This window comes from Manacus candei, unplaced genomic scaffold (assembly GCF_025592945.1).
Source record: "Manacus candei isolate 608988 ecotype Guabito, Panama unplaced genomic scaffold, ASM2559294v1 h1tg000071l, whole genome shotgun sequence".
Classification (NCBI taxonomy): Eukaryota; Metazoa; Chordata; class Aves; order Passeriformes; family Pipridae; genus Manacus; species Manacus candei.
Window position 1 is genome coordinate 8,097,450 of NW_026138119.1, and position 23,533 is coordinate 8,120,982.

Consider the following 23,533-nt stretch of genomic DNA (forward strand, 5'->3'; position numbering starts at 1 on the left):
AGTCCTGGCCATCAGGAGTGTGGTGCTAGGGACTAGGAACAGGACATGCCAGCCAAAATACAAGGCAGCTGGCGGGATGCCCTTCAGCATGTTGTTATCCGCTCTGACACTGTGAGCTCCTCCACAGTGGTGTGTTTTGCACCTGGGATACCCATCCCTCACAGAGGGGCAAAGCCTGCAGCAAAGCCTGTTTTGCTGCAGATGGTGATGGAAAGGAGACCTTCAGCTGTGGTAGCACTGAGTGGGAACATAACAGGAGCAGCACAGGGACAGGCTGGTTGTCCTTTGGATCCACACTGCAGCTGTGTCCATTGCAGGGGCTTAATGCTTACCTTGGAAGGCTGCTGAGGAGCTTTGCTTCGCATCCTTGGTGAGACTGGCTGTTGTGTACAGAGAGAGTTGTGTGTAAGCCTGTGTTAATATGTACAGAGCAGGTGGAAGAGTCTAGACTCCTGGGCAGGAAGGCTGCGGAGTCTGGGGGCCATTAACCTGTTGAGAAGCACACCTAGCTCCCAGATCAAAGCCAGAAGAGCCCCTGGCTGGTGATGCTACCCCGGCACGGAGTACCCAAGCCAAACAAAACCGAGGAATTTGTCGAGGTTACACATCCTCCAGCACACAGCTGAAAGGAAGGGTCTGTATTTTCTCCCTGGAAACTTTGGAGAATGTAACCCTCTGGCTTTCAAGATAAACAGTTGTAGTCACAGCCCAGCAATGCTGGCAGATGGACCCATGCCCGTGGTGTACTCACCCTCCCCCCTGCCCACCTTCCCCACACACACCTCTGCTATTCCACTGGCTCCCTTAGGGAGAAGGGATCCTTGCTCCAAAGCAAAATGCTGCTGCCCCAAGAGATGATTCCCTCTTGCCAACCCATACCCCGACTTTGCTGTGCCACTTACTGGGCTTTGGCAGGGCATGGGCAATGCTGTCCTGGGTGGGGAGAGCACCAAGGGGTCTGTGAAACATGAAAGGTGAGTGGGGAAGAGGGACAAAAATGTGCCATTGTCCAGGTTTAATAGATAAACTACGCATATCCATTTGAAAAGCTGAAATAACTTCCCTGACAGCATGGCTGGGGTGCATAACTTGGCATCAAAGGCTCCTGGATGGAGTCACCAGCTTTAGGATGAGTTCAGGTCAAAAGGAGGAACCTTCTCCCTGTGCTTTTGCAGTGAGTGCATGTGCAGGTAACAGCATCGATAGAGCAGCCATGGGTATGTGCAGGGTGTTCACTGCTCCCTGCACAGCCTGAACCCCCTATCCATGCACCCTCAGCATCCCATAAACTCCAACTCAGCACCAGGAGATGGTTTCTCTGCAGAAGCTTCACATGCCCTTTTAACAGGCACGTTCACTGCTGCTTCCAGCATCCTCTGAGTGTCTCAACGGGCACACGCCCTTCTGAAGGGCACCCCAAATCTGCCACTTGTCTGGCAGCTCAGAGCTGGTGACAGCTGCAGGTCCCCTCCCAGGGCTGCATGGGGCTGTTCCCTCCGGGGCAGCCTGAACAATCCCCATTGTCCCCACGGCCATTGTTCCCCACCACCCTCACCCTGCCGGGCTGCAGCTGGCACAGAGCACAGAGGGGCTGATTGTTTGGGTTGCCGTGCTGCTGATGACACACCACTTTGGGACAGCTTCTTCCCACGGCAAAGGCCTCTGGAGTCAAGTGCTGCGTTTGCTCCTTTATTTATTTGTTTGGTTTCTGCTTTTCCTCTTTTCTTTCTTTCTTTTTTTTTTTCTTTTAAATTTTTGCTTGGTTGGTTGGGGCTCTGCTGAGTCTAGGGAAGAAGCCAAGGGAGTGCCTGTGGCTGTGCCAGCCCAGGTCCTTGCCATCACAGGGGATGCCTGGAGGGGCACAAAGCCTTGCAGTAGCACTAATGCTTCGCCATGGCAGTGCCCTGTGGTGCCACGGGTGCCTCAGTAGCCTGTGAGCTCACGTCTTGTTGCCCTGGGAGGATGCAAACTGCAAATTGTACCTGCTGGGCCAGAGGCAGGATTAGCTCTCCAGAAGCTGAGCATCACCAGCCTGAATCAATTTGTGCACTGCAAGACACAAAAGAAAAGGTTTCTTGGGGTTTTTTTTCTAAGCACAGTTGGCCTGACTGCCTCCCCAACTGTTGGTGGTCATGGTGATAAACCAGGACCATGGCTCACAGTCCCACTGTGGTTGGGGGGACAGGCTAGGGGCAGTTCTGGCCTTGTGAGTGCCCCTCACAGTGCTGGGCTGAGAATGGGAGGGAGACAAGACTATGCCCAACAGGCTCCTGACAGATCCTGGGCACCAGGAGCTGCCAGGGCTTTGAGGAACAGTTTGAGTCAGCACAATGTGCTTCAGCTTGGGTATTTCATATGGGGCTGTGGGGGTCAGGAGGCTTTAAATGCTTGGCTGGAAAATTTGAGCACTGCACCATTTATGAAGTGTGCAATAAAAAGGATTCCCTCTCCCTTCCCTGCTCCTGCCCACCCTCCCATCTCTCCAAGCCTGCTTAGCTGTGGCGTGGAGCATTATGGAAACACAGCGGCACCAGGGGAGGACCATGTCATTAAGGTAACATTTTGTAAAGAATCTTCTTATTTTGAGCATGTCTGCTACAAGGTGAGTGCCCAAAGGCACAGGTGGGCTTTGACTTGCAGCCAGAATCATCCCCCATATTTCAGCTCTCATCAAAAATCCCAACAGACCTGAAGCATAAGTCAGTTCATCCCTGTAGTCTGGATCAGGATAAAGGGGAGCAGCAGTGATCTTAGATATGGGGCTTTTGCACTTCTTTGAAAAGCTATATGAGTGGGGAAAAGATTTATAAATGGGTAAAATGGGCAGATATCACCTTAAGAGCAGGGCAGGGAGGGTGGCTAGAAGGGATGATGTTGCTGTTTGGACTAGTTCTTCATCATAAGTAAAGCAATCAAAAAGTTGTAACCTTTTATCTGAAAAAAAAAATAATAGTAATTTCATGGAAGTTGGTTTAAACCACTAACAGTCCTCCTTGAGCCCGAGAGAAGTTAGCCAAAAGATTCTCAAGACTTTAAAACTATTTTGACACAGTATTGCCTCACTTGTACTGTAAAAAAAGAGAAGATCCTGGCCCTTTGGCTGCATTTTGTCGGAGAACTGAGGCAAGTTGTTGACTTGAATGATGTAGGCAGCAGTTACTCCAGTTCGGGGCAGAGGGGAAAACATGGGGCCATTGTAGTGTCACAGCACTTAATGAGCATCAAAAGGAGAATTCTGACCTGAGAACTGCTCACTTTTCTTCACCTCCCAGATGCGTGCCTGAAAAACTGAGGAGGTGAGATGAACAAGTCCAGGAAAAGGTAGTGCTGGACCACGAAGGTTTTTCTGAGTTTGTGTGTGTGCCTGTGTGCAAGCAAGTGAACACATGGGCACACATCTGCCAGCCTGAACATTCACTTGATTTTCAGATGTACTTGCTTACATGGAAAGAAGCTTTCGTGTATAATTATGAGTAGTTTCCTTTATATTCCAGTCCTTCCACTGAAGCTTTTTTAAGCCTTTGTCTCTGTTTGACCAAATTGTTCTGTTGCTAACAGCTTCATTTTCCCATTAGTAGATGATCTTTAAGGTCCCTTCCAACCCAGGCCATTCTACGATTTCCACAGTTACCAATGTCATACTTGTTTGAGAAGCTGTGACTTTGAGCTGGGAGAGTACTTTTTGCCATATGAATTCAGAGCAATTTCCCCAGCTTTTGTACATAATTAATGCAGTCAACTCCTTTTGATTTCATGCAGTCAACAGGAACCACACCTGATGTCACAAGTGCCTGGCAGTCACCAGCACAGGGGCACTTGGAGAGGTCAGTGGCCCAGGACAGGTGATGCTGAGTGTGCTGTGACTCCCAGGGGTGGTGGCACAGTGAGGTGACCAGCAGCACTGCTATGGGGATGAAACATTAAAGCTGCCACCCTTGCCAGGCCCCAGCCAGATCTAACATCTGCTGGTGGCCACAAGCCCTGTTGCCATCTCACAGGACAGACCTGGCTCAATGCACACATTGATTTTTTTTCCTCTCCCTCTCTTTAGCCATTGATCTCCAGACAGACACGTAATCTGGACACAGAAACTGTTGTTCTGACTGTGCATTCCAATTGATCCTGGGGTGGTTGTGCACATGCAGGAGGAGTGGAGCTGAGCAGAGCCCAGCAGGAGCGAGCTGCCCGCTGTTCCCTGCCTTCATGGCTGCTCCCATCTTAAGGTCTTTATTAATGCTTAATAGATAGTTCAACACACAGCCAATTGATTTGTATATTGCTAAAGACACAGCCCATTTAATACATCGTTCCTGGGCCTTTTTATCTACAGTATGTGCTATTGATAGGGCTGTCTGTGACGCACTTATAGCCCATTAATAATGCACTGACCACAGACAAGGACAGTTTAGAAAACACGATGCACTCTTGCTTGTGCTGTTCCTGTCTCTCCCTGCTCAGCATATGGCAGTGGATTTTCACAGGTAAAATGCAAAACAGTTTTACTGAGTCATTTATGTCAGTGTAAAAAAAAAAAAAAAAATTAATTTATTCTCATCCCTCAGTCTACTGCCCCCAGCCATCCCGTGGATTGTGTCCTGGATCCCATGGATTCATTTATTGTTCTATGGTATTACTGCCACACTTTTGGAGGGGGCCAAGGTGGTACCACCCAGTACTGTAACTACATCAGGATGGCAATTAGAGCTGGCTGGCATTAGAGCCCAGTGCTGACCCAAGCAGATGCAAAGGACAATGTGTAACAGGGAAAGCAGAGCTGGTGTTTAACACTGCTGCCCCGTGCATCCCTTCCTTGTCCTCTCTCCGTGCTCCCAGCCTCCACATCTCACCAGGGCTTTCCTGGGCACTTAAATTGTTAATGAGTTTGGGAGTTAACTGGGTTAAAAATGACTCTTTCTAGGATGAGGGGGTCAATAACTGTCAGGGTTGAACAGCCCCTGTCCTGCCTGTCTGCTCATCCTCAAGGTTTGGAGATGTCGATGATGGATCAATCCACATTTGGAAGCTGAATTGATACAGATTTCTCAGTAGAGCAGCATAAAGTCCTTTCCTTTGGCAGGGTCTGTGTGTGTGGGCAGTGAGTTGGGTCTCTACCACGGCCCCCATACACAGTGTGGGGGGTCCTGCTGGAGCAACAATGGTGAGGGAGCAGCACAGCAGGACCAGCGCGGCTGGAACTGAGGGGAGGCAGAGCCCCTGAGGGAGGAAAATCTGCAAAGCTGATGGGCCAGAACAGTGCCAAAGGACTTTACCATTAGTGATCATCAACTGAAATGCCCAGGGAAGCTGTCCCTGGCTGGGGCAGGTGGGCTGCACAAGCTGTGCAGGGCTGAGCCCTGGGCTGCTGCAGGCTTTGCTGGAGCTGCATCTTGTCCAGCCCACCCTCCTCTCCACAAACACCTGCTGTGGCAACAAATGTCACATTTCTGGTGCTGTAGGACCAAAAGCTGCTTAAGCCAATTCAGGTTATTTCATTCATTAGCAAGACCTGACACCCCCTGGTTGGAGTCCAGCCCGTTCCCTCTGGACCTGTTCATGCCTGTGGGCACGATGTGCCCATCACTGTGCCAACCAAAATGATGATGTTGGGTTGCACAGTCTCATTCTCCAGGAGGAGAGACATGCATCTTCACTGCAGGTGAGCCAGCTCTGAGGAGGGGTGGGAACCAGGTCAGGCTGGTACGTGTGTACATGTTGTGTGTTTGTACTGGGCACAGGGCTTTATCATCACCAGACATGCATGAGCTCACTGTGCATACCTTACCAGGCCTTGGTCTGGCAGGGAGTCTGCAAGCCCAGCTATCTCTTCACCACTGGAGACTGATTTATCTCTATTTGTCTGATTTCTCATGTGTCCAAAGGCTCTCTGCATTCAGATGTTAAGCTCTGTAGCTGCACATAGTTTGTTTTCAGCACTCCTTTCCTCCTAGGTAATACCCTTGAGTCAAGGTACATTCCCACTGGGACTTGTTTTCTAGATGACCATGTTCCACACGTGATGGAGAGGGCGAGCAGAAAACATGGACAGCTTGAAAAACAAAGCAAATTCTTGTTAAAATTAGAAGTGTTCAACCTTCACATTTTCAACCCTCTCACACCAAAACCTCCACCAAGCACCAGCCTGCCCTGAGAGAAGCAGGACCCAAACCACCTTGTCAGAGCCAAACCCACTGGAGGTGAAACAGGCTCTTGGGCTCACGTGGCTCCGGCTGGCGCTGCCTCCCTCCATCCACTGTCGAGACACGGCAGTTTTCCAAACCCCTGCCCAAAAGCAAAGACCTGCAGGACGTGGACAGGGCGCTGTGCAGCTGTGCAGCCAGATGTGGGACCCCACAGCCACACTCAACACCCCCACGGGTACCCGGCGCTGCTCGGGGCCGGCTCGACCGAAAGCAAAGGAGACGTGGCAAGAGCGAGGGGTCCAGTTCAGAACTCTTTAATACAAGCTTATATTGTTTGTGTTTCTGATTCTCTGTTCTCCCAACATCTGGGGACATTAACCCTCATATGTGTGTGAGCATGTGTATGAAGATATATACAAAATCACACAGTTAAATATTTAAGCATACAAGGTATTATATATTTATATAATATAGAACTTTAGGGTATAGGAATCAACAATGGCAAAATATTTCTGATGAATCTGACATAACTTTTTTTTTTTTTTTGGAGTGAAACATGACCTGTTTTTGAAAGACCAGAGGAAGTTGTTGCTTATTAAAAGAAAGAGAAAAAAACCTGTATAAAGAAATTCTGTGAAAATGATTTAAAAAACATCATGAACCAAAAAAAGGACAACTGTTAAAAACTGTATTGAAAAAAAATAAATTAGATGAACAATTGTGTAAATATAAATTAAAAAAGATGACAATCTTAATAAATAAGCTTTACTATTTACATCTTTATATATTGCTTGGAGACTTAAATTAGATCCGTTAAAAACAAACGAACGCAAAATAAAACCCAAAATCGGAGCAGCAAACGTACAGGCGTGAGGTACAGAATTAAGGGTTGAACTGTATTTTGCTTGTTTCTTTTTTTTTTTTTTCTTTTCTCTTTTATACAGTAGACCAGTAGAATTCTTGTGAAAATAGATCCTCAGCACTTCATTGGAGTATTGGTTGACATGGCTTCCAAAAGGTGCCAAGAAAGATTCCATAATAATAATAATAATAACCATAATAATCATAATAATTATAACAATAATAAAAAGATACAATATGATACATAAATATGGAAGAGCAGTTGGTAATATGAATACATTTTTCTCTAGACGAGATCACAGTTTTATTTGTAAATATTACACTGATATATATATAATATTACACACATAATATTATATATATATCATATATATATTTATATATATATTTATATATATAGTACGGCTCAATCCTGCTCCCAGGGAAGTCAACAACAACAACAAAAACCTGTGTTGACTTGATGGGAGCAAAATTCAGCCCATCATCTGCAGACAGGTACGTAATTACAGAGGCCGTACAATGCAAACTCCGCAATGGTTCCAATTCCCTCTTGAATTGCTGGTGAAATGTTTCGTTAAAGCCCTGGTTCTTTGCACTCAGAAGATGGAAACTGGTGGCTGAACTATGGCCTCACCAAAAGAATGAAAAAAACCCAAAAGACTAAACTAAGCCAGAATGGGAACCAAAGACAACTGGACCTAACACCACCAACAAGTTGCACCAAGGCTCCTCATCGAACACCTGAAGCCAACCCAAGCTCTTGTGTGTGGCCTCAGAGGAAGCGATTCTCACTCTTAGTGAATCTTGGATGTGTAGATCCGGTGAAAAGGGGAGAGTTCAGTTTGCCAAACGAAGACAGAGACAAAACATAAAGCCTCACTTTGCTCCTGCCAAAATGAACTGGGATCTGAATCCCCCAGGTGGCAGGAACAGCCCAACACCAAACCCCTATTGCCCACATTGACCGTAGCTCCAAGGAAATACATCTTGGGCCACCCGGACCTGCTCCTGCTGATGTTTTGGTCGTGCTCCCACTGAACTCAGTGGTCAAGGTCCTTCAGTGAAAGGGGGCTGTCCCCAGGGCTTCAGTGTGCCCAACATATAAGGTCAACTGGAGGCAGGAGCACTGCTGCATCCTCAGCAGGGAGATGGCCTTCCCCACAGCATGGGATGACATGGAAAAAAACGTAAAGTAAATCCATTCAGCTGCACCACTGAGACCAAAATGGGGCCCACAACCATGGAGGTACCTGGAGTGTATCTATGCCGGGCACATGGTCCTCTCCCAGTGGTATGAACGTGCCCAATAACTCTCACTGGGGCCTCCAGGGATCGGGCAGGGGAGGGCAAGATGCTGCTGAAAGGCTGGGAATCTCCACGACATCCAAATCAGTTCAAAGGCCAAACCGCCAGCTCTGAAACCCCTCTGAGCATCCCGGCCTTGGCTGACTTTCACCCCATCCATGGTTGACTTCACCCCATCCCTTCCTGTCTTCTAGCTTGGCCTCGAATGGAAACAACCGGCCGGAGTGTGGGAAGGGGATGGTTGGCACCCCGCTTCCCACCTTTGGGAATCACCTGTCTGCTCAGGTAGCAGCTTTCTCCTTCCCCACTCACTCTTAGTCTCTCTCAGCTCTCTGGGATTCAGACTGTGCAGTGCTTCTGAGTGCAGTAATTAGAGCACAGTGAAATACTGGTTAAATGCGTATGTACAGTTGGATAACGTAAAAATAAGCACAAATACACACTTAAAAAAATAATCTGGAAAAAAAAAAAACAAAACCAAACTCCGCCCCCCTCCCCCTACAAACAACAATATACCAGGGGAAAAACCCCTTAGCCTTAGTTCCTGGATTTATCACAACGCACGAGGAAAACAAAACCTCACGGTACTTCTAGGGAAATCTACACTTAGTATCTAGCTCTCTACTCAGCTGGCAGAATTGGTGTTTTCCTTTCAAACACACAAAAATAGGCTTTGCTCTTCTTGGATTTGGATTATGCGGATTTTCTTTTCCTTTTCTCCTTTTTTATGGTTTTTTTTTTTCCTCTTTTATCCCTCTCTGTAAAGCCTCACTTGTTATTTACTTGTTATTGTTTTTTTCCCATTTGAATCAGTCGCAGCAAGAAACTTTTGTTGGCTATCGGGCTTTCTTTTTCTCTCTCTCTCTCTTTTTTTTTTCCCTTTTTTTTTCTTTTTTTTTTTTCTTAAACACAGGTAAAACCTAGAACAAACCGACAGTTACAACCAAGTGAAACCGAAACCGGAAGGGAGGTAGCTGGAACCCGATTCCAAGAGTCCTCTGGTGCCATCCTCCTTTCTCAGCCTGGGTGGGACAGCAGAAGACGCAAGAAAAGCAGGAGGACACCAGCTCAGCCCATCTGCCAGAGGGTGGGGAGGGAGAGGGGTAGCAGCTGATTGGAGTTTCCCACCCCACCATGTTCACCGCTTTCTGCTCCAGCTTTCCCTTCCCCCTGGCCGTGGACATCACCCAGAGCCAGGAGGTGGCTGGTGGCCCCAGGTAAGGTGCAGCCCTGGCTCACTATCTGTGACAGAGAAGATCTTGGCACTAATGTGACCTGGACTTTATGAGCAGCTAAATTTCACCAGTATGAGCACCTCTTCTCTTCCCCCAGACTTCTGGTTTGATGTTTCCCTATGCCGCTGACTCAGGGGTGATGTCCCTCCCACTTCCCACCCAACGGCCACCACAGTCACAGAGGGTCTTTCCTAGGAGTCCACTGGGCATTTGAAGCCCAAACAGTGGTAGATGCTGCAAGGCCATCCAGCTGGCCTTGCCTAAGGTTGGGAGCATAGGGGACAAGAGCTGAGCAGTTTCCTGTGTCCCGTGGCTCCCCTATCCATATCCCTCTGGGTGCATGGTACATACAGCACCTGAAACACAGAGGGCAAAGCTTTGCCCTAATTGAAAAAAAAAAAAAAAAGTCATTGGATTTAACATGACTCAGAGCAGAACTTTTCCTGCTCCCAGTCCTGTCAGCCCCGCTGGAGGAGATGGACAGTGCCAACGTGGTAGTTAGAAAAAAAAATCAAATAGCAGCATGGAAAGCCTGCCCGTGGGAAAGGGAGTTGGGGCACCCTAGGACTGCAGGAGTGAAGCTGAGGTGGGAGGCTGTGCTGATGAGAAGCCACCAACTCCCTTGAGCTGAGAAGGTCTCCAGCTCAGCGAGCAGGGGCTGGCCCTGGCTGGCCTGAGGGGCTCAGCTGGCCCCGAGCTCCTGGGAGCCCACAGCAGCAAGTGGCAATAATGCCTGTACAGACCTGTCTCTCCTGGGCACTGTCCGGGGTGGGAGAAGCAGATGGGAAATCTCCTCCATGCTGAGCTCCGTAACTGGGTAAGGCATCTTCAGGATGCATGCAGGACCTGAACTGAGGCTCCCTGCCAGGGTGAAACCCAGGTGGGGTGGAGAGGGAAGATCATGCCCAGATGCCTCAGGCATTGAGGGCATGATGCTTTGGCAGCCTGAAAGGCTTTTGGGGTTGTGAGCTCTTCTCATGGGCTGGATGGCACATGAACAAACTGCCAACAAAAACAGGGAGGGTAAAGGGACCAGAAGAGAACAACAACCTTTCCACAGTTATTTACTTCCCATGTTAGATGGCAAGGGGCAAAAGTGGAAGATTATGCCACTGTTCTCTACACTAGAGGATGCTCAGTCTGACTCCATGGAAAGAGCCCTGATCCCGCTGCACCTCCCTTTCCAATACATCCCTGCATGGTGGGGGCAGAGCCATCCTCACAGCTCCCATGGCCAGGCCTTCTCCAGGAATAACTGGAGCTTCCCAACAGACAGCTCCTCACCTTCTAACAACAATCACCTCTCCAGGTCTCTGCATTTTAGTTCTTGAGATTCATCTCTGGTTTATTCCAATAGAAACAACCCCAACAGTGGGTACCAAGAGTCTGGTTCCTTGCACCTACCACTCTTATCAGTTTTCCATTTCTAGCTCTCCTACCCATTTTTACATCCATCTGCATGAGCCAAATGACCCCTCCCCTTACCGTTCTGACTTGCCCCAGTGCCTAAATGTTCAATCAAGCAGAAGTAGGGAAAAATCTTTCAACCTGTCCTTACCTAGTAGACTGTAAAAGTCAGGAGAGTCCCAAGGAACAGGCAGACCCAACACTTAGGAAGGATGCTCTTTTGGATGTGTGTTCTTCCTAGCAGGAGCTGGAAACAGCAGATACATGCCCAAGCCACACTGGAAAGATCTCTGGGATTTCCATGGGATTGGGTTGTAGCAGCAGTGGCAGCACTAGATGCCCTGGGCATCTCAGTGGCTCTGTGTGATGAACCCTGTGATGAAAAGAATCACCAAGGATCTGGCACAACATGTTCCCCTCTGGACTGAAACAGGAGGATGGCAGGGAAGTGTGAGATCTGCTGCAGCTAATGCCCTTCGTTCTGGAAGATTACAAGCAGCTAAGCTCCTGGTTTGTTAAAAGGGTCTGACCCACTGCCCTGGCAGCTTAATACTGACAAATATGGCCAAAATTCTAATACTATCTCCTGTGATCCTTCCCCCTTGGCATGTGTCTCCTCCTCTTCCCCTCTCCTGAAAAAACAGGAGCATGAAGCAGTTGTCAGATAGAGACCACTGTAAGAGTGGGGTGGGGGAGGTCTCAAGAACCACTTGGCTGGGTGGAGACCAGAAAGCAGATTTCTTTGGCTGGCTGGTGTCCTTTTTTCTTGCCCCAATGCTGAGGAAGAGACCAGAGGGTTTGAAAGGCAGGTTGTAGGTAAGCTTTAAGGCAGACTGTTTGGTTGCATGGGGTTGTTTTTCACCCTGTCCTGACACAGTAAGGATACTAGTTGAATGGGACATAGCAGCAGGAGTAGCAGCAGCAGACATGCTCAAATGACAAGTGCGGGCGTGAGTTACCCTCTCTGCTCCTCAGAAACAATCATCCATCCACATTCCTCAATGCCAGTCCTTAGACTCCCCACTCCCTGACTCCACCATGGGACCACCTGCCCATCTCCACACAGAAACGTCCCAGAAGCCCTTCAGGCTACAAAGGGGCTTTTTGTTGGCTTTTTGAGGGCAGCAGGGGGAGAAGGAGGAGCTGTACAGAAAGGCCACTGCAGTCTGCTGAGCTCCCTGGCTGGAATTAGCATTCCTGTGAGGAGCAGATGCATCCCACATCTCGAGCTGGCTGGGCGTCTGGCAGGTCACTTGCCAAGAGGCCCAGCCCTGTGGAGATCCTACCCCAACCTCAGTGCCCCGAGCATGTGATACCTTGGCATTCAGCATCAGAAAAGGCTCAGCTTGGAGTCCTCCAAGAGCACAGCCTCTCCCATGAATGGTCTGAGTTGTGAGTGCTGGGGAGGGGAAAGTGTTTTTGCGTTGATCATAATCTCTCACTCTTTCTCTCTTTCTCTACTTATTTCTATAAATATGTGTATATAAATAGTTTGTTTCTCGCCTTGAATCTAGATATGAACTGTTCAAATTAGGTGGGCATAACATGCTGTTTTGATACATGAAAGTCTTCTCGACTTGACTCTTGGTTGGTTGTTTCTCGTCATCACTATTTAAGATATAGTTAATACATAAACCCCTACTTTAGTTCTCCTTGGACAAAAATTAAAGGCAGACTGGTTGAATTCTAAGGGTCCCTGGTGCAGAAACGCCATCCAGTTGAGCAGCTAAATGTTAAAAACGATACCAAAAGGGATGTGGTGTCTCTCCTAGCCTGCCTTGAGCAGTGTGGTCCTCCATTCCACGTCGCTTGGCATTACCCAAGACTGAAGCCACGGAGGTCTTTCTGGTTGTGCTCTTGGGCGTTGGGGTCCCGGCAAGCACACTCTCCTTGTAGGTCACAGGACATAGGAAATGGTGTAACCTGGGGAAGGAAGCCAAAGACACAAAGAAATGAAGGAGGGAACACACCTACAGCAGCCTGGAGAACAAACGAGACCTCTGGAGTGAAATCTTCAGAGATCAGCTGCAACCTTCAGCTGTGTTACATTTTAGAGTGATTTATGTTAGTGCTGAGCTGGTGGTGCACTGAGGCCTCGGGTGAGCTACCTGTCTACATGAAAGGCTGTGAAAAGAAGAACCTGGTCAACTCATATGATTACCTGTCAGCATATACTCCCTTCACAGTTCCCATCAAGCACAAGAACACAACTGGCTGAGGAGACAGGTACTTCTCAGGCAACTCTGGGGCTTTTTAGGGTACTTACCACAGTGCTTGGATCACATTACAGCACCAGCTTCTGAAAGCTAGACTTACCCAAATGGCTGCAAACACTAAAGCACAGCAAAGTTACAAACCCTCATCTCACATGACCAAATCAGAGGCTCACCAAACACTGCTGGGTTTGGCAGGTCCCAACTCCAGCCCCCCTGTAGCACTCCTACTCACCTCCAGCATGGGGGCTTTGGGGAACCCTACTCCTGGGACATAATCTCCCCTCCGTAGGGCATCATTCTACAGAAGGGCTTGGGTGCTGCTGCCATGCCTAATTCCATTTGTGCATTTAACTGTGGATGCTCTTGGTTTCAGTTCCTCAGGAATGGAACCAAACACTATCTTGCAGATCAGTGGAGTCCAGCAAAGACTTTCTCTGAACACCTCCCGTGTTTGAGGTCAGGACATGCAGCTAAGGGGCACTGAGGAACTGCAAAGGAATGCAATGAGATGCTGCTACGTGCACTGGCTGCCATCTATCCATGATCCCTCTGGATAAGCATGAGAAGGAGCTGAAACATTACCCTGCAATGCTTAGCTAGTGAAAGTTGATTTGGGCCTATTGCATCATAGTATTTACCTGAAAAATAGGAGGTGGTGGTGGAGAAGTGTCTCACTTGCCCTGAAGTGAATTCCCAAGAATTTCTCCCATCTGCACAGAGCAAATGAGCTCATTCCCCTCCTCTACACTCCTTCCAAGGCAGTGCCACAACCTGCTCCAACGTTCCCGGCGAGGGCTGCACTCGCGCGCTCCGTCTGCCTCCCTTGGCTCTGCTGCCACACGTTCACTCTCTCTTTCATAAACACTTTCTCCAGGCTATGAAGCCTGAGTCTGCCTGTTGCCTGTGTATCACCCACAGCACATCTAGGAATGTGGACCCAGCACTGTGCTGTCATCTCCACCTAGACCTTCCACACGTGTCCCTGCGTGTCCAGCGTGTCTTTCTCCTGACGGGAAGGAGGGGTGTGGAGCTTTGTTTCACAACTGGGGAGCCTAAGGCAGGGACATGCTGACAGAGACATTAAATAGCCAAGGCTCATCACCAAATCAGGGCTGGGAGAGCCTCCTCCCTCTGCTTTTGACTTCATTCACACAAGACATGGCCCTCCAGGTAGAAAAGGGTGATGGCTCTTCATCACGGCCTTGGAGACTTGTGAATTAAATAACCAACTGCTGAATAATCTGAATCTACAAACCGCGCAAATGTGGAGGTTGCAAAGAAAAGAGATAGTCCGAAAAGTTAAAAGCAAATGAATTCAAATAACTGGCAACTAAGTAAGTTTATAAACTGCAGAAAACAATAGGAGCTTAAGAGTCACTTGATCCAACAGAAGCCAGCCCGAGCAGGACTGTCTCGTATCACAGTGTTATGAATATTCTTAGATAGGAAAACAGAGAAGTCTGCAAACAATGGGGTTTGGGGAGGAGGCTGAGGAGGGTTTGTTTAATGACTAAATTAAAATACTGGAAACAAAAAAGAAAAGATACATGAAAAAAAATTGAGTTTTTCTGTTCACTGTAGAAGGAAACATTTTGGTTTAGATTATCTACTGCATTTCAGGTTTGACCTTTCCCTTCAAGACAAACAAATAAAAAAGACTATTTCACAGCAAACATTATGTCTTCAAATAAAAACCTGTTTCACTTAGAAAATGCTCAAAAAAATATGTTTAAATATGTCTGGAGTTTCCTGCTCTTTTTATTTTTTTACTGAATCATTCAGTTCAGTCTGCATTTGGCAATGATTTTGACTTAGAAAATCCTCCCTGTTGTACAACAAAGCTACTGGTTGGAGGCAAGACCTGGGACCCTGATTCCTTCATTTGTCTTGATCAAGCTTTTTGCTCTCCCTGGTCTGGATTCACTGTGTTTTTCTGTCACAGCCTGACAAAGGTGATTAAGTGGCCCTTTCATTCAAAGGGGAGACAGGGAAGGTGGATTCACCCTTTGCACTGAGCACAGGACAACCACACACCCAATTCAGGTAGTTCAGTAAAGTGGCTGACATTAGTCCTGACAGCCTACTGCACTTCATCTCTGCTGCTGTCCCTGCTTAAGTGGGACATGTTGCAGGAACAAAGATCCCAGACATGCTCCCACTTCACCTGCAGGAACATCAGAGCCAAGAGGGAAAGAAAGCCCTGCACGGCTGTGTCTCCAAACCACGGCTGTGTCTTCAAACCCCCTCACCTACTCTGTGGGCTGTGCTCAAACAGTGGCCACAGACACCCAAACTGGCATGAGTTTGCTGTTGCCTGAAGTGCTCTACCTCCTTCATTCCTTCTCTTCCCATTTCTCCTTGTGAGTCCCTTGTTTTCCCCTGGGCTTTCTTACAGCTCACCCTAAGCCTGTGCTCAGCACTGGGGTGACTTGAAAAGGTGCAAGACTGGATCCCTACTGCATTACAACCAGCTCCTGGTGAGATGGAGCCACTAGAGAAGAAATGTCTTGCTGTGTGTTGTCCTCCAGAAACCCTCTCGTCTCCTAATAGTGGTCATGGACAGAGGAGCAGAAGCTTTCTCTCTGAAGCAGAGCTGTGGCCCCAGGAGCAGACAGCTCCGTGGCTCAGCAGCAGTTCCCAGCAGTGGGTAGCCTGAGTGTAGGAGGGTTTCTTCTTGATCAGATCAGTCTTATTCACTTTATGTCCCTTATGGAGGCTTTTTATGCAATTCGATTTTTACAGTGCTATTGTCCAGCTAGATGAATTGTTTTGTCTTATGGCAGTGAGCTCCAGAGATCAGTTTTCTATTATGTGAAAAGGCAGAGATTTCTATGAGCACAGCCACAGTTGTATTAGACATGACAAAATTCTCCAAACACTTAACAGTAATGCGGGGTTTCCACTTTAAACAACATTTACAACAAATACACATTTGAGTTCCCTGAGGACCTGATTTCCATAGGTATTTAGGGAATCTAACCCACACACAGAATCCAGTGGGACTGTCAGAAGTACCCAGCTCAGAGAAAATGTAAAACCCCTTAGAAGAAGGACTGTCTATTGCCTTGGGCTCACACAGTGACAGCCCTCTGGAGTGCACGACCATGAATAAAGCTGCTGGATGTGCTAGAAATAATAAATGCTGAACCTTTTGCTGAATGATAGCCCATTTAGGTGTGGAGCCCAGATATACATACTCCAAGATTAACTGCCTATTTTCTTTTTAAATAGGTCTGTGAAAGCCCGACTCATTAACAGAATATATGACCTGCATTGGAATTCCCAGATATACCCATTGTAAAGCCAGTAGTAAGGAATCAGCTCCTCTTCCTTCCACCTGCCAAGCCCTGCATTTCACCGGCATCTATCTCCCTGAAAACCTGGCAAATACCTTGGAGGGCAGGAAGAAAAAGATAAAAATTAAGCTTACAGCCTGGATTAGATGCAGTAGTACAAAATACTGCACCCTCAGACTAACTAAAATAGGTTTAAAAAGGCATAACTGAAGAACACAGCTCCACACGCCTACACGTACCCCCTACACACACACATCTCCTGGAGATGATCCAGAACAGCCATGGAGTGGATGGACAGCACTCAAGGGAATGTGAGTCACCCCAGAACCACACTGGACCACAGACCTATCCATCAGCAGGAGAAAACAGACACGACTTACATCATACCCATCACCTAGGGCGTGCAGGGCACCCTGCTCTGAACCCAGAAGAGCAAGGACAGCAGGTGGATGAGGGGCTGGGCAGGAGGATGGCATGGATGTCCTGGGTGTAATGCACAGGAGATCCAAGACACCATCACCTCAACCAACTCACCACCCGTGCTGCACAGGGCATGAACCCAAACTTCATTCTCCACCAAGGCATGGGAGCCCTAAAAATCCTCTCCCACCCCAAACAATAAGACCCTGGATAAAACCCGAGCTGCCTCTTGGAAACAGGGCTGGATTTGTCCTGGATGCCATGCTGCCAACTATGGGAACAAAGACAAAGATACAACAGAGCAGCACAGAACTAGGATCCAGGTCATGGAACGAGTGAGAGGTCACAACTCCTCGCTACACGTATCTATCTGAAGAGGCTGGTGACATCCCAAGGCAGATCCCTGCTGAGAAAGTCCAGTCCATAGGGAACTGGTGGGAATGTTGACAGGAGAAATCCCAGACAGGTACAGGGAGGGATGGGAAACAGCTCTGCAAAGGCTGGGAGCTCGTCCCTGACAGAGGCTGGTATCAGGCTGACCTGGCTGTGCCTCCTGCTCAGCACCTGGGGTTGGCTCACAGCAGCACCAGGGCAGGCAGGATAGGTCCTGGGGAAGGGAGGAGAGCTGCAAAGTGTTGGGAAACAGCCTGTTGTTAGATTTCAGCCCTGAAGTGTTTGCGAAATCTCCCAGACAGGCCTAACTGGTGCTACAGAGGCTGCAGCGCAGGCACAGCCTCCACGGGCAGCGTGGCCTGGGAGATAAGTGTGGCACCCCGTGCTGAGTGTCACGGCCCTGCACCTCCCAGAGCCTCACAGCTCAAACAACAGGCAGTATTCTGTTCTCTGACAAGGCCCTTGTGGGACAAAAAATGCATCTTGTAAGGGTCTTCTCAGTGTTTTTTGGCATTGAGGTCACCAGCTTGAGATAACGGACAAGGAGCGAGCCCCCTTTTAACTCTGGGTGCTGGTATGCAGGTTCACACCTAGGGCACTGCTCCAGAGGGCCTGGGAAAGGCAAAGACAGAACTGGCAGGAAACCTCCTCTCCATGCAGCACATGCAGTTCTAAAAGCTTGAATTTTTGTTAACTGCCCCGTCATAAACCGAGCCTTCCCCCACTGAAACCAGCAAACGTGGTGTATCAAGAGGCAGCTCAGCTGAACCCAACAGATGCTCCGCTCTCTCCGTCGTGTGTAAATTGGGAGCAGCCTCACCAGAACCAGTGGAAGCAGGATGGCCCAAAGCCAGCAGGGATTCCCGGGAAAGCCCTGCCCGCATGGATCCCGCATCCCCGCCTGCCCGCTGAGCAGAGCGAGGGAGCCCGTGTGCCAAACCACATGGAGCTCAGTTGCTCAGCAATCAGCTGTGCTTCCTACCCTCGTGCTACTGATTGTGCAAACATGAATGTAATTAGTCTAAATAATCACCAAAGATTTAATAGGAGCCAGACCACCCAGAGGCCAAATAGCTGGCGGTGGAGCAGGGAAGGTTTGTTCGCTGGTTTTTGTAACACTTGCTAATGAAGTGAGGTCGGATAGCAAAGCAAACACCCTCCACTAGCACGTCCCCTGGGAATGCCGTATGTTGTGGGAAGCCCCATGTCCCTTGAAGCCAAGAACGTTCTCTCTCAGGATAGGCAACATGTGCTACTACCATCACTGCTTTTAATTTATTGCCGCCTGGAAAGCCTCCCTGAACGATTATGAAACCAAGCTCTGAGCCCCAAAATAAGCTCCCATCCCAACCCACCCTGACTGAAAACGCTCCTCACATGGCAAACAACTACAGCCTGAGACCAACACCTCGTGGGGAAGTGAGTTCACCCACACATCGGGGTGAACCAGCGTGCTTGGAGCGCTCAGCCGCTTCCAGAGGCATGAAGCAACACTCCACATTGTATCCTTCCTTCCTCCCTGCTCACCCACCATTCATTGTATCTCCCCTGCTAATTATAGAGCCGACAAACACATCCAGCTGGGGACATTCAAGTTGTTGGGAGCAGCACTGGAGCATCACTTCTTCTGGATAAGCAGACTTTCCTCAGCCGGGGTGGTCACTTAGGCTGCTAATGGCACCAACTGCCTCAAAACCATGTTCTGTGAACAGAGCAAGACCTGAGATTCTCCAGCACAGGTCTGTGTTGCAGTTAGAGAGCTGGGAGAAGGCACTTATTTCTCCAAGGAGAGGTTATTTCTGTTGGCTTAGGGGTAGGAGTGCAACAAACCCCCCTCTTTTCTGGGGAGACAGGGACAGCCTTTGGAAATCCCTGCTGGAGCCAGCAGCAGCCCCTCAGTTCAAAGCTCCTTTCTTTAGGCCTTGAATTCTCGGCCATAAAGTCTCTGAAGAGGTTTTGATAACTCGCCTATCTTTTAGATAAGCAAAGCTTTGGATGAATCCCACACGGCCCTCTATCTACCACAAGTCCTCATTTGTTTTCCGCCGAGGCGCTCGCTGGTTTTCCTCTCCAAGGTGTTGGGCAGAAATGTCAAGAGGCTGAAGGGACGGGACAGTTTTTCTCTTTTTTTTTTCTAAGTGCTGTGGGGCAAAGCAGCTGAGGGAAAAACTGAGTGATAAGTGAGTGAGGCAGGTTTTTCTCATGGGAGCTGTAGGTTTACCACTTACGTGACAAAAAGGAAAGGCAGAGAGGAAAGACAGATGAAAGTTCACCCTTGCAAATAGTTGAAGTTGAGGGAATTTTAAAGCAGCAAATTCACTGTATTTTAATCTGCAGAGACCAGACTGCAGGACCATCAACTAAGCAAACCTGTGATACGAGTCTGGAACAAAGTACATAAGCAGAGTGTAAAGAAAGACATTTCTGATTTCTGTGAAGCTTTTCTAGACAGCCTTGTCCAGGGAAAACTTATAAAAGGAAAGGGGAAGAGAAAAGAAGTGGAGGAGACAGTGACTGGGGAGAAGATTTCCTGAAATGAATCAGAAGGAAACAACCAGAGACTGTCCCTGTAATGCTGCACACCCCACGAGCTCCTCACAGGCAGCCAATAGCCCAGACACAAACAGTTATGCCCAGGTTATTTATTTTTCTCACTTTGGCAGTGTCACAGATGTAATGTTTTATAAAAAAAAAAAAATAAAAAAATTGTATCTTCTTTTATCTGCGGCAGAATACAAAGCAAGAAGCAGCTTCCTAGAGCAGCCAGGCAGAAGGGAGCTGGCAACCTGTGCTGGGTCAGGAGGGGAGGAAGATTAAAAGGAGATGGGATTTTTGCTTTGTCCTTCACGGAAGACTTTATCCCCTCCAGATACACAACAGAAGCTTTCTCTCCCTTGGAGGTTGGCCGGCAATGGCCTTCCTGTCTCTCAAAGCTGCTCCTGGGTCATGCACGGGGCAAGCTCTGAGCAGCACAGCCCCGTCCTCTGCCCCAACACCCTCAGCCCCCTGCTCCCCACACAGCCTTGCCCCTATCCCTGCTTCCTTGGGTGGCACTCATCCCTGTGCCAGCCCTGGCTTCCCGCCCGCTGCAGGGCGACGCCGATCAATTAGCGCACAACAAATAATTAAGCTGATGAATGTCTCTTTTTCCTGCTTGCTGACTGCACTTGCCACGAATTTATGCCCAGAATATGACTGAATTTATTCGATGCTGCTTTGTAGCATTCAAAAGAGGTCTTTAATGATTTCTTTTAAGCTCTCCAGCCTGATTGTGAACAGTGCAGGGCAAATACTCATTATTTCCTATCTAAGCAGCAGCGCTGATTAGCCGGTGGTTGGTCAGATAAGTCACACTGCTCCGTTCCCTGCTCGCTGCTGAAAATGCACAAGGTCATTCCCTGCTAATGCAGAGGGAAAACATGGGATAAGCGACTGCTGCCTGCAAGTCCCTTGTGCATTTTCAGGGCAACAAAACAGGAGCGTGGAAAATCTCACATTAAGAGGGCTCAGAATTAAAGGGAATACGGGTTGAAGCATTTTGCTTTCAGGCAGCCTGTTCACAGCACTGTGTGCAGCTGAAAGTGTGTCTGGGAGGGTAGTGGGACTGCAGTGAAACTTAAGTCTTGACAGTTTGCGGACACTAAAGATCTGAAGCCAGCTCTTACTCGACTGTTAACTCCTGAATCTTCACATGGTGCGATGTTAATCTTCAGCCCTTTCCTAAAATAATGTGCCGAGTTGCTATGTTCTGTTAAATGTGAACCATGTGTCACCTCAGCGATGGCTGCAGCGGGGAAAACATGATAAATCTACAGCTTTTAAAATGTCCTGTGACATTCTGGGAGAAAAACAGGTGTTGCATAAATGTCGGACATTTATGGGTAAACTTGCAGGGGCTTTAAAAGACTGACACATCTGCCACATAGTGTGTAACCCTAAAAGAAAAGGAGCAAAGCAAGTCTCTTTCATGTGTCTCGCTCTTTCTACAACCGTATGAAAATACATCCTCATCTGGTATTGGAATTAACAGAGCTGGACTTGCCCCTCCCTATGTCTCCTCCAGGTTTTTGGCTTTTACACCCGATGTGTATTTTAAAACTGTGCCTTTTTAAGTAGGTGGCAAACTGTGCTGGAAGGATTTGGTATGCGGAGTATTTTTATTCAGCTCCCTTTTCTCTCACCTTTCATTGTTTTTCCCTTTGGAATATCTCCTGTAACGCTCCACTCATAAACCTCTTCAAAGGGAGGGCTGTATTTGAACAGCCTTGCCTGAAATCTGGTCTCAGTCAAAGGCCTCAGACGGGAAAATAACTCGCAGAGCCAAACCCCACGGCCCCACGGCTGCTGCCGCAGGTGTCGGCGGCTGCTTTGCAGGAGCGAGGTGCTGCCTGCTGCCTCTTCAGCCCTGACCCCACAGCCCCTCTGACTGGGTTATTATTCCCTCCTTTACCCTATAAATGTAATAAACTGGGACTTAGCATCTTGCTTTTAGTGTGGAAGGTCCAAGGAGAAGGTGTTGGCTTTTTTTTTTTGTTCTCGCTCCCCCCGAGTGTCTCATTCAGCACCTGCAGTGTCGTCGGTGTTTTGGGAGAGAGATTTTGGAAGCTGAAAGTGTGCTGGGGAAGCTCAGCCCTGTGATCTCTAGGATAGGTGTTCCTAAATTACCAGCTAGGGCAAGTCTAATTCCCCGAGTTGCAGTGATCCAGCTCCCAGTGAAGTCTGTGAAAACAGAACTTACCTCCAAAAAGCTACAGAACCTCCCCCTCCATGAGGGAAATCCATCAGACGTGTGACCAGCTGCCCGTCTCTGACCATTTGTCCTTTGCATCAGGCAGTTTTAGCACAGAAACCAGTAACCCACTGGGCTACAAAGCGCTTCCCCTCCTTGGGAGGTCACTTCATTTCTGGGTGGCAGTGAAGCCAGCAGATATTTTGAGCTTGAGTTGCCTGGCTGGTAAGTGTTCACGACTCTGTGCAGATCCTACTCTGCCTCAACTCCCTGCTCAGCAATAAATTCTGCTCCCAAACCTTAATCCTGTCCCTCTCCCCCACAGTTCAGCTCTCACATCCCTTGTGTTTCAGTCCCATCCCCACCCCAGCAGTAGGTTGTGCCCTTAGCTCCTGCCTTGATGGGGCTGGTTTGGGTCGGTCTCCTCCCAGGCACCTCACTTCCCCTCCTCTGGCGCTGCTTGGGATTTTTCATCGCCTGCTCTCAAGCCCTGAGGCAGTGAGATAAAGTTTCCCAGGCAGGCTGTTTTGGGAGGAGAAGACCTACACCATGCTGAGCTACCGGGCACTTCCAGCTCTGCCCTCCTGGCTGGTGGGAGGTCAGTGAGCAAGCTGTGCTTGCCGTTGGGCTGCTCCTCCCCGGGAGGTGGAAAATCAGCCAGAGACAGGAATCTCTTCTTGGAGACAACTGAGGATGAGCCACTGCCTGTCACCCCCGTCATCTCTGCAGAGGTTGTTTCAGCAGGGAGCCCTCTGTGGGCCCTCCATGCCCTACTTCACCTTGGGGAACAGAGGAGCTCACCTGCCTGTGCTTCCCTGAACATGATTCCCAGGTCCTCTCTCAAAAGCAATACAGGGGAATATTTGTCAAAAAAAAAAAAAAAAAAAAGGCACATTTAGACAAACTACCACTTCCTCTGTGTCTTCCCCAGTGGAGAAATTCACTCCTTCCACTTGCCAAGACATGTCCATCTCCCTTCCCCAGTGTTCCCAGATGGGCCAGAGACAGCCCCCAAAGCTGAACCAAGGAAAAGAATCCTCCAGCCAAAGTTGGCTTATAAAGGAACTGCTCCCTGTAGAGGACCTTCTTCCTCACTTGGGTGACACAGATGGTGTCATAGGCTGAGCCCAAGCTCCCTCAAGTTTGGTTGTTTATTAATATATATCAGTTACTTATTGGATTTTTCTTCTGTTCTACACTAAAATCTGGAAGATAAGGTAAAATATTCATATGGCAGAGGATAAAATTTGCTTTCTTTTCTTTGGAAACAAATTCAGTGGTTAGAAACATATGAAATGCTGTACTGCTCCAAGCCACAAGCTCTATCACTCCAGTCACCATCTCTAACGTGGTCAGAAAAGCTAAAGAAGCACCCATTAAAAAAGGGGATGTGTGGAGGGACCCTTCCCCAGGCTCAGGCAGTCAGTGGTTTAAATATTCCTGGGCCAGAAACTGCATCCAAATCACAGTGTTTAATAGCCACTGACACAGCAAACCTCCACAAATAGGCCTGTTCTTTTTTTGACTTCAA

General features: G+C 48.5%; 1 protein-coding gene across 1 annotated transcript in view; it reads right to left on the bottom strand.

The window, feature by feature from the left end:
* Positions 1-6,438: 6,438 nt before the first annotated feature.
* The window catches only part of PAPPA (pappalysin 1), a 182,145-nt gene continuing 165,050 nt past the window's right edge, over positions 6,439-23,533 (bottom strand). The window contains exon 22 of the mRNA XM_051807871.1: positions 6,439-12,871. Within this exon, the coding sequence (XP_051663831.1) occupies positions 12,764-12,871 (108 nt within the window). The 3' untranslated portion in view covers positions 6,439-12,763. The remainder of the gene's footprint in view (positions 12,872-23,533) is intronic.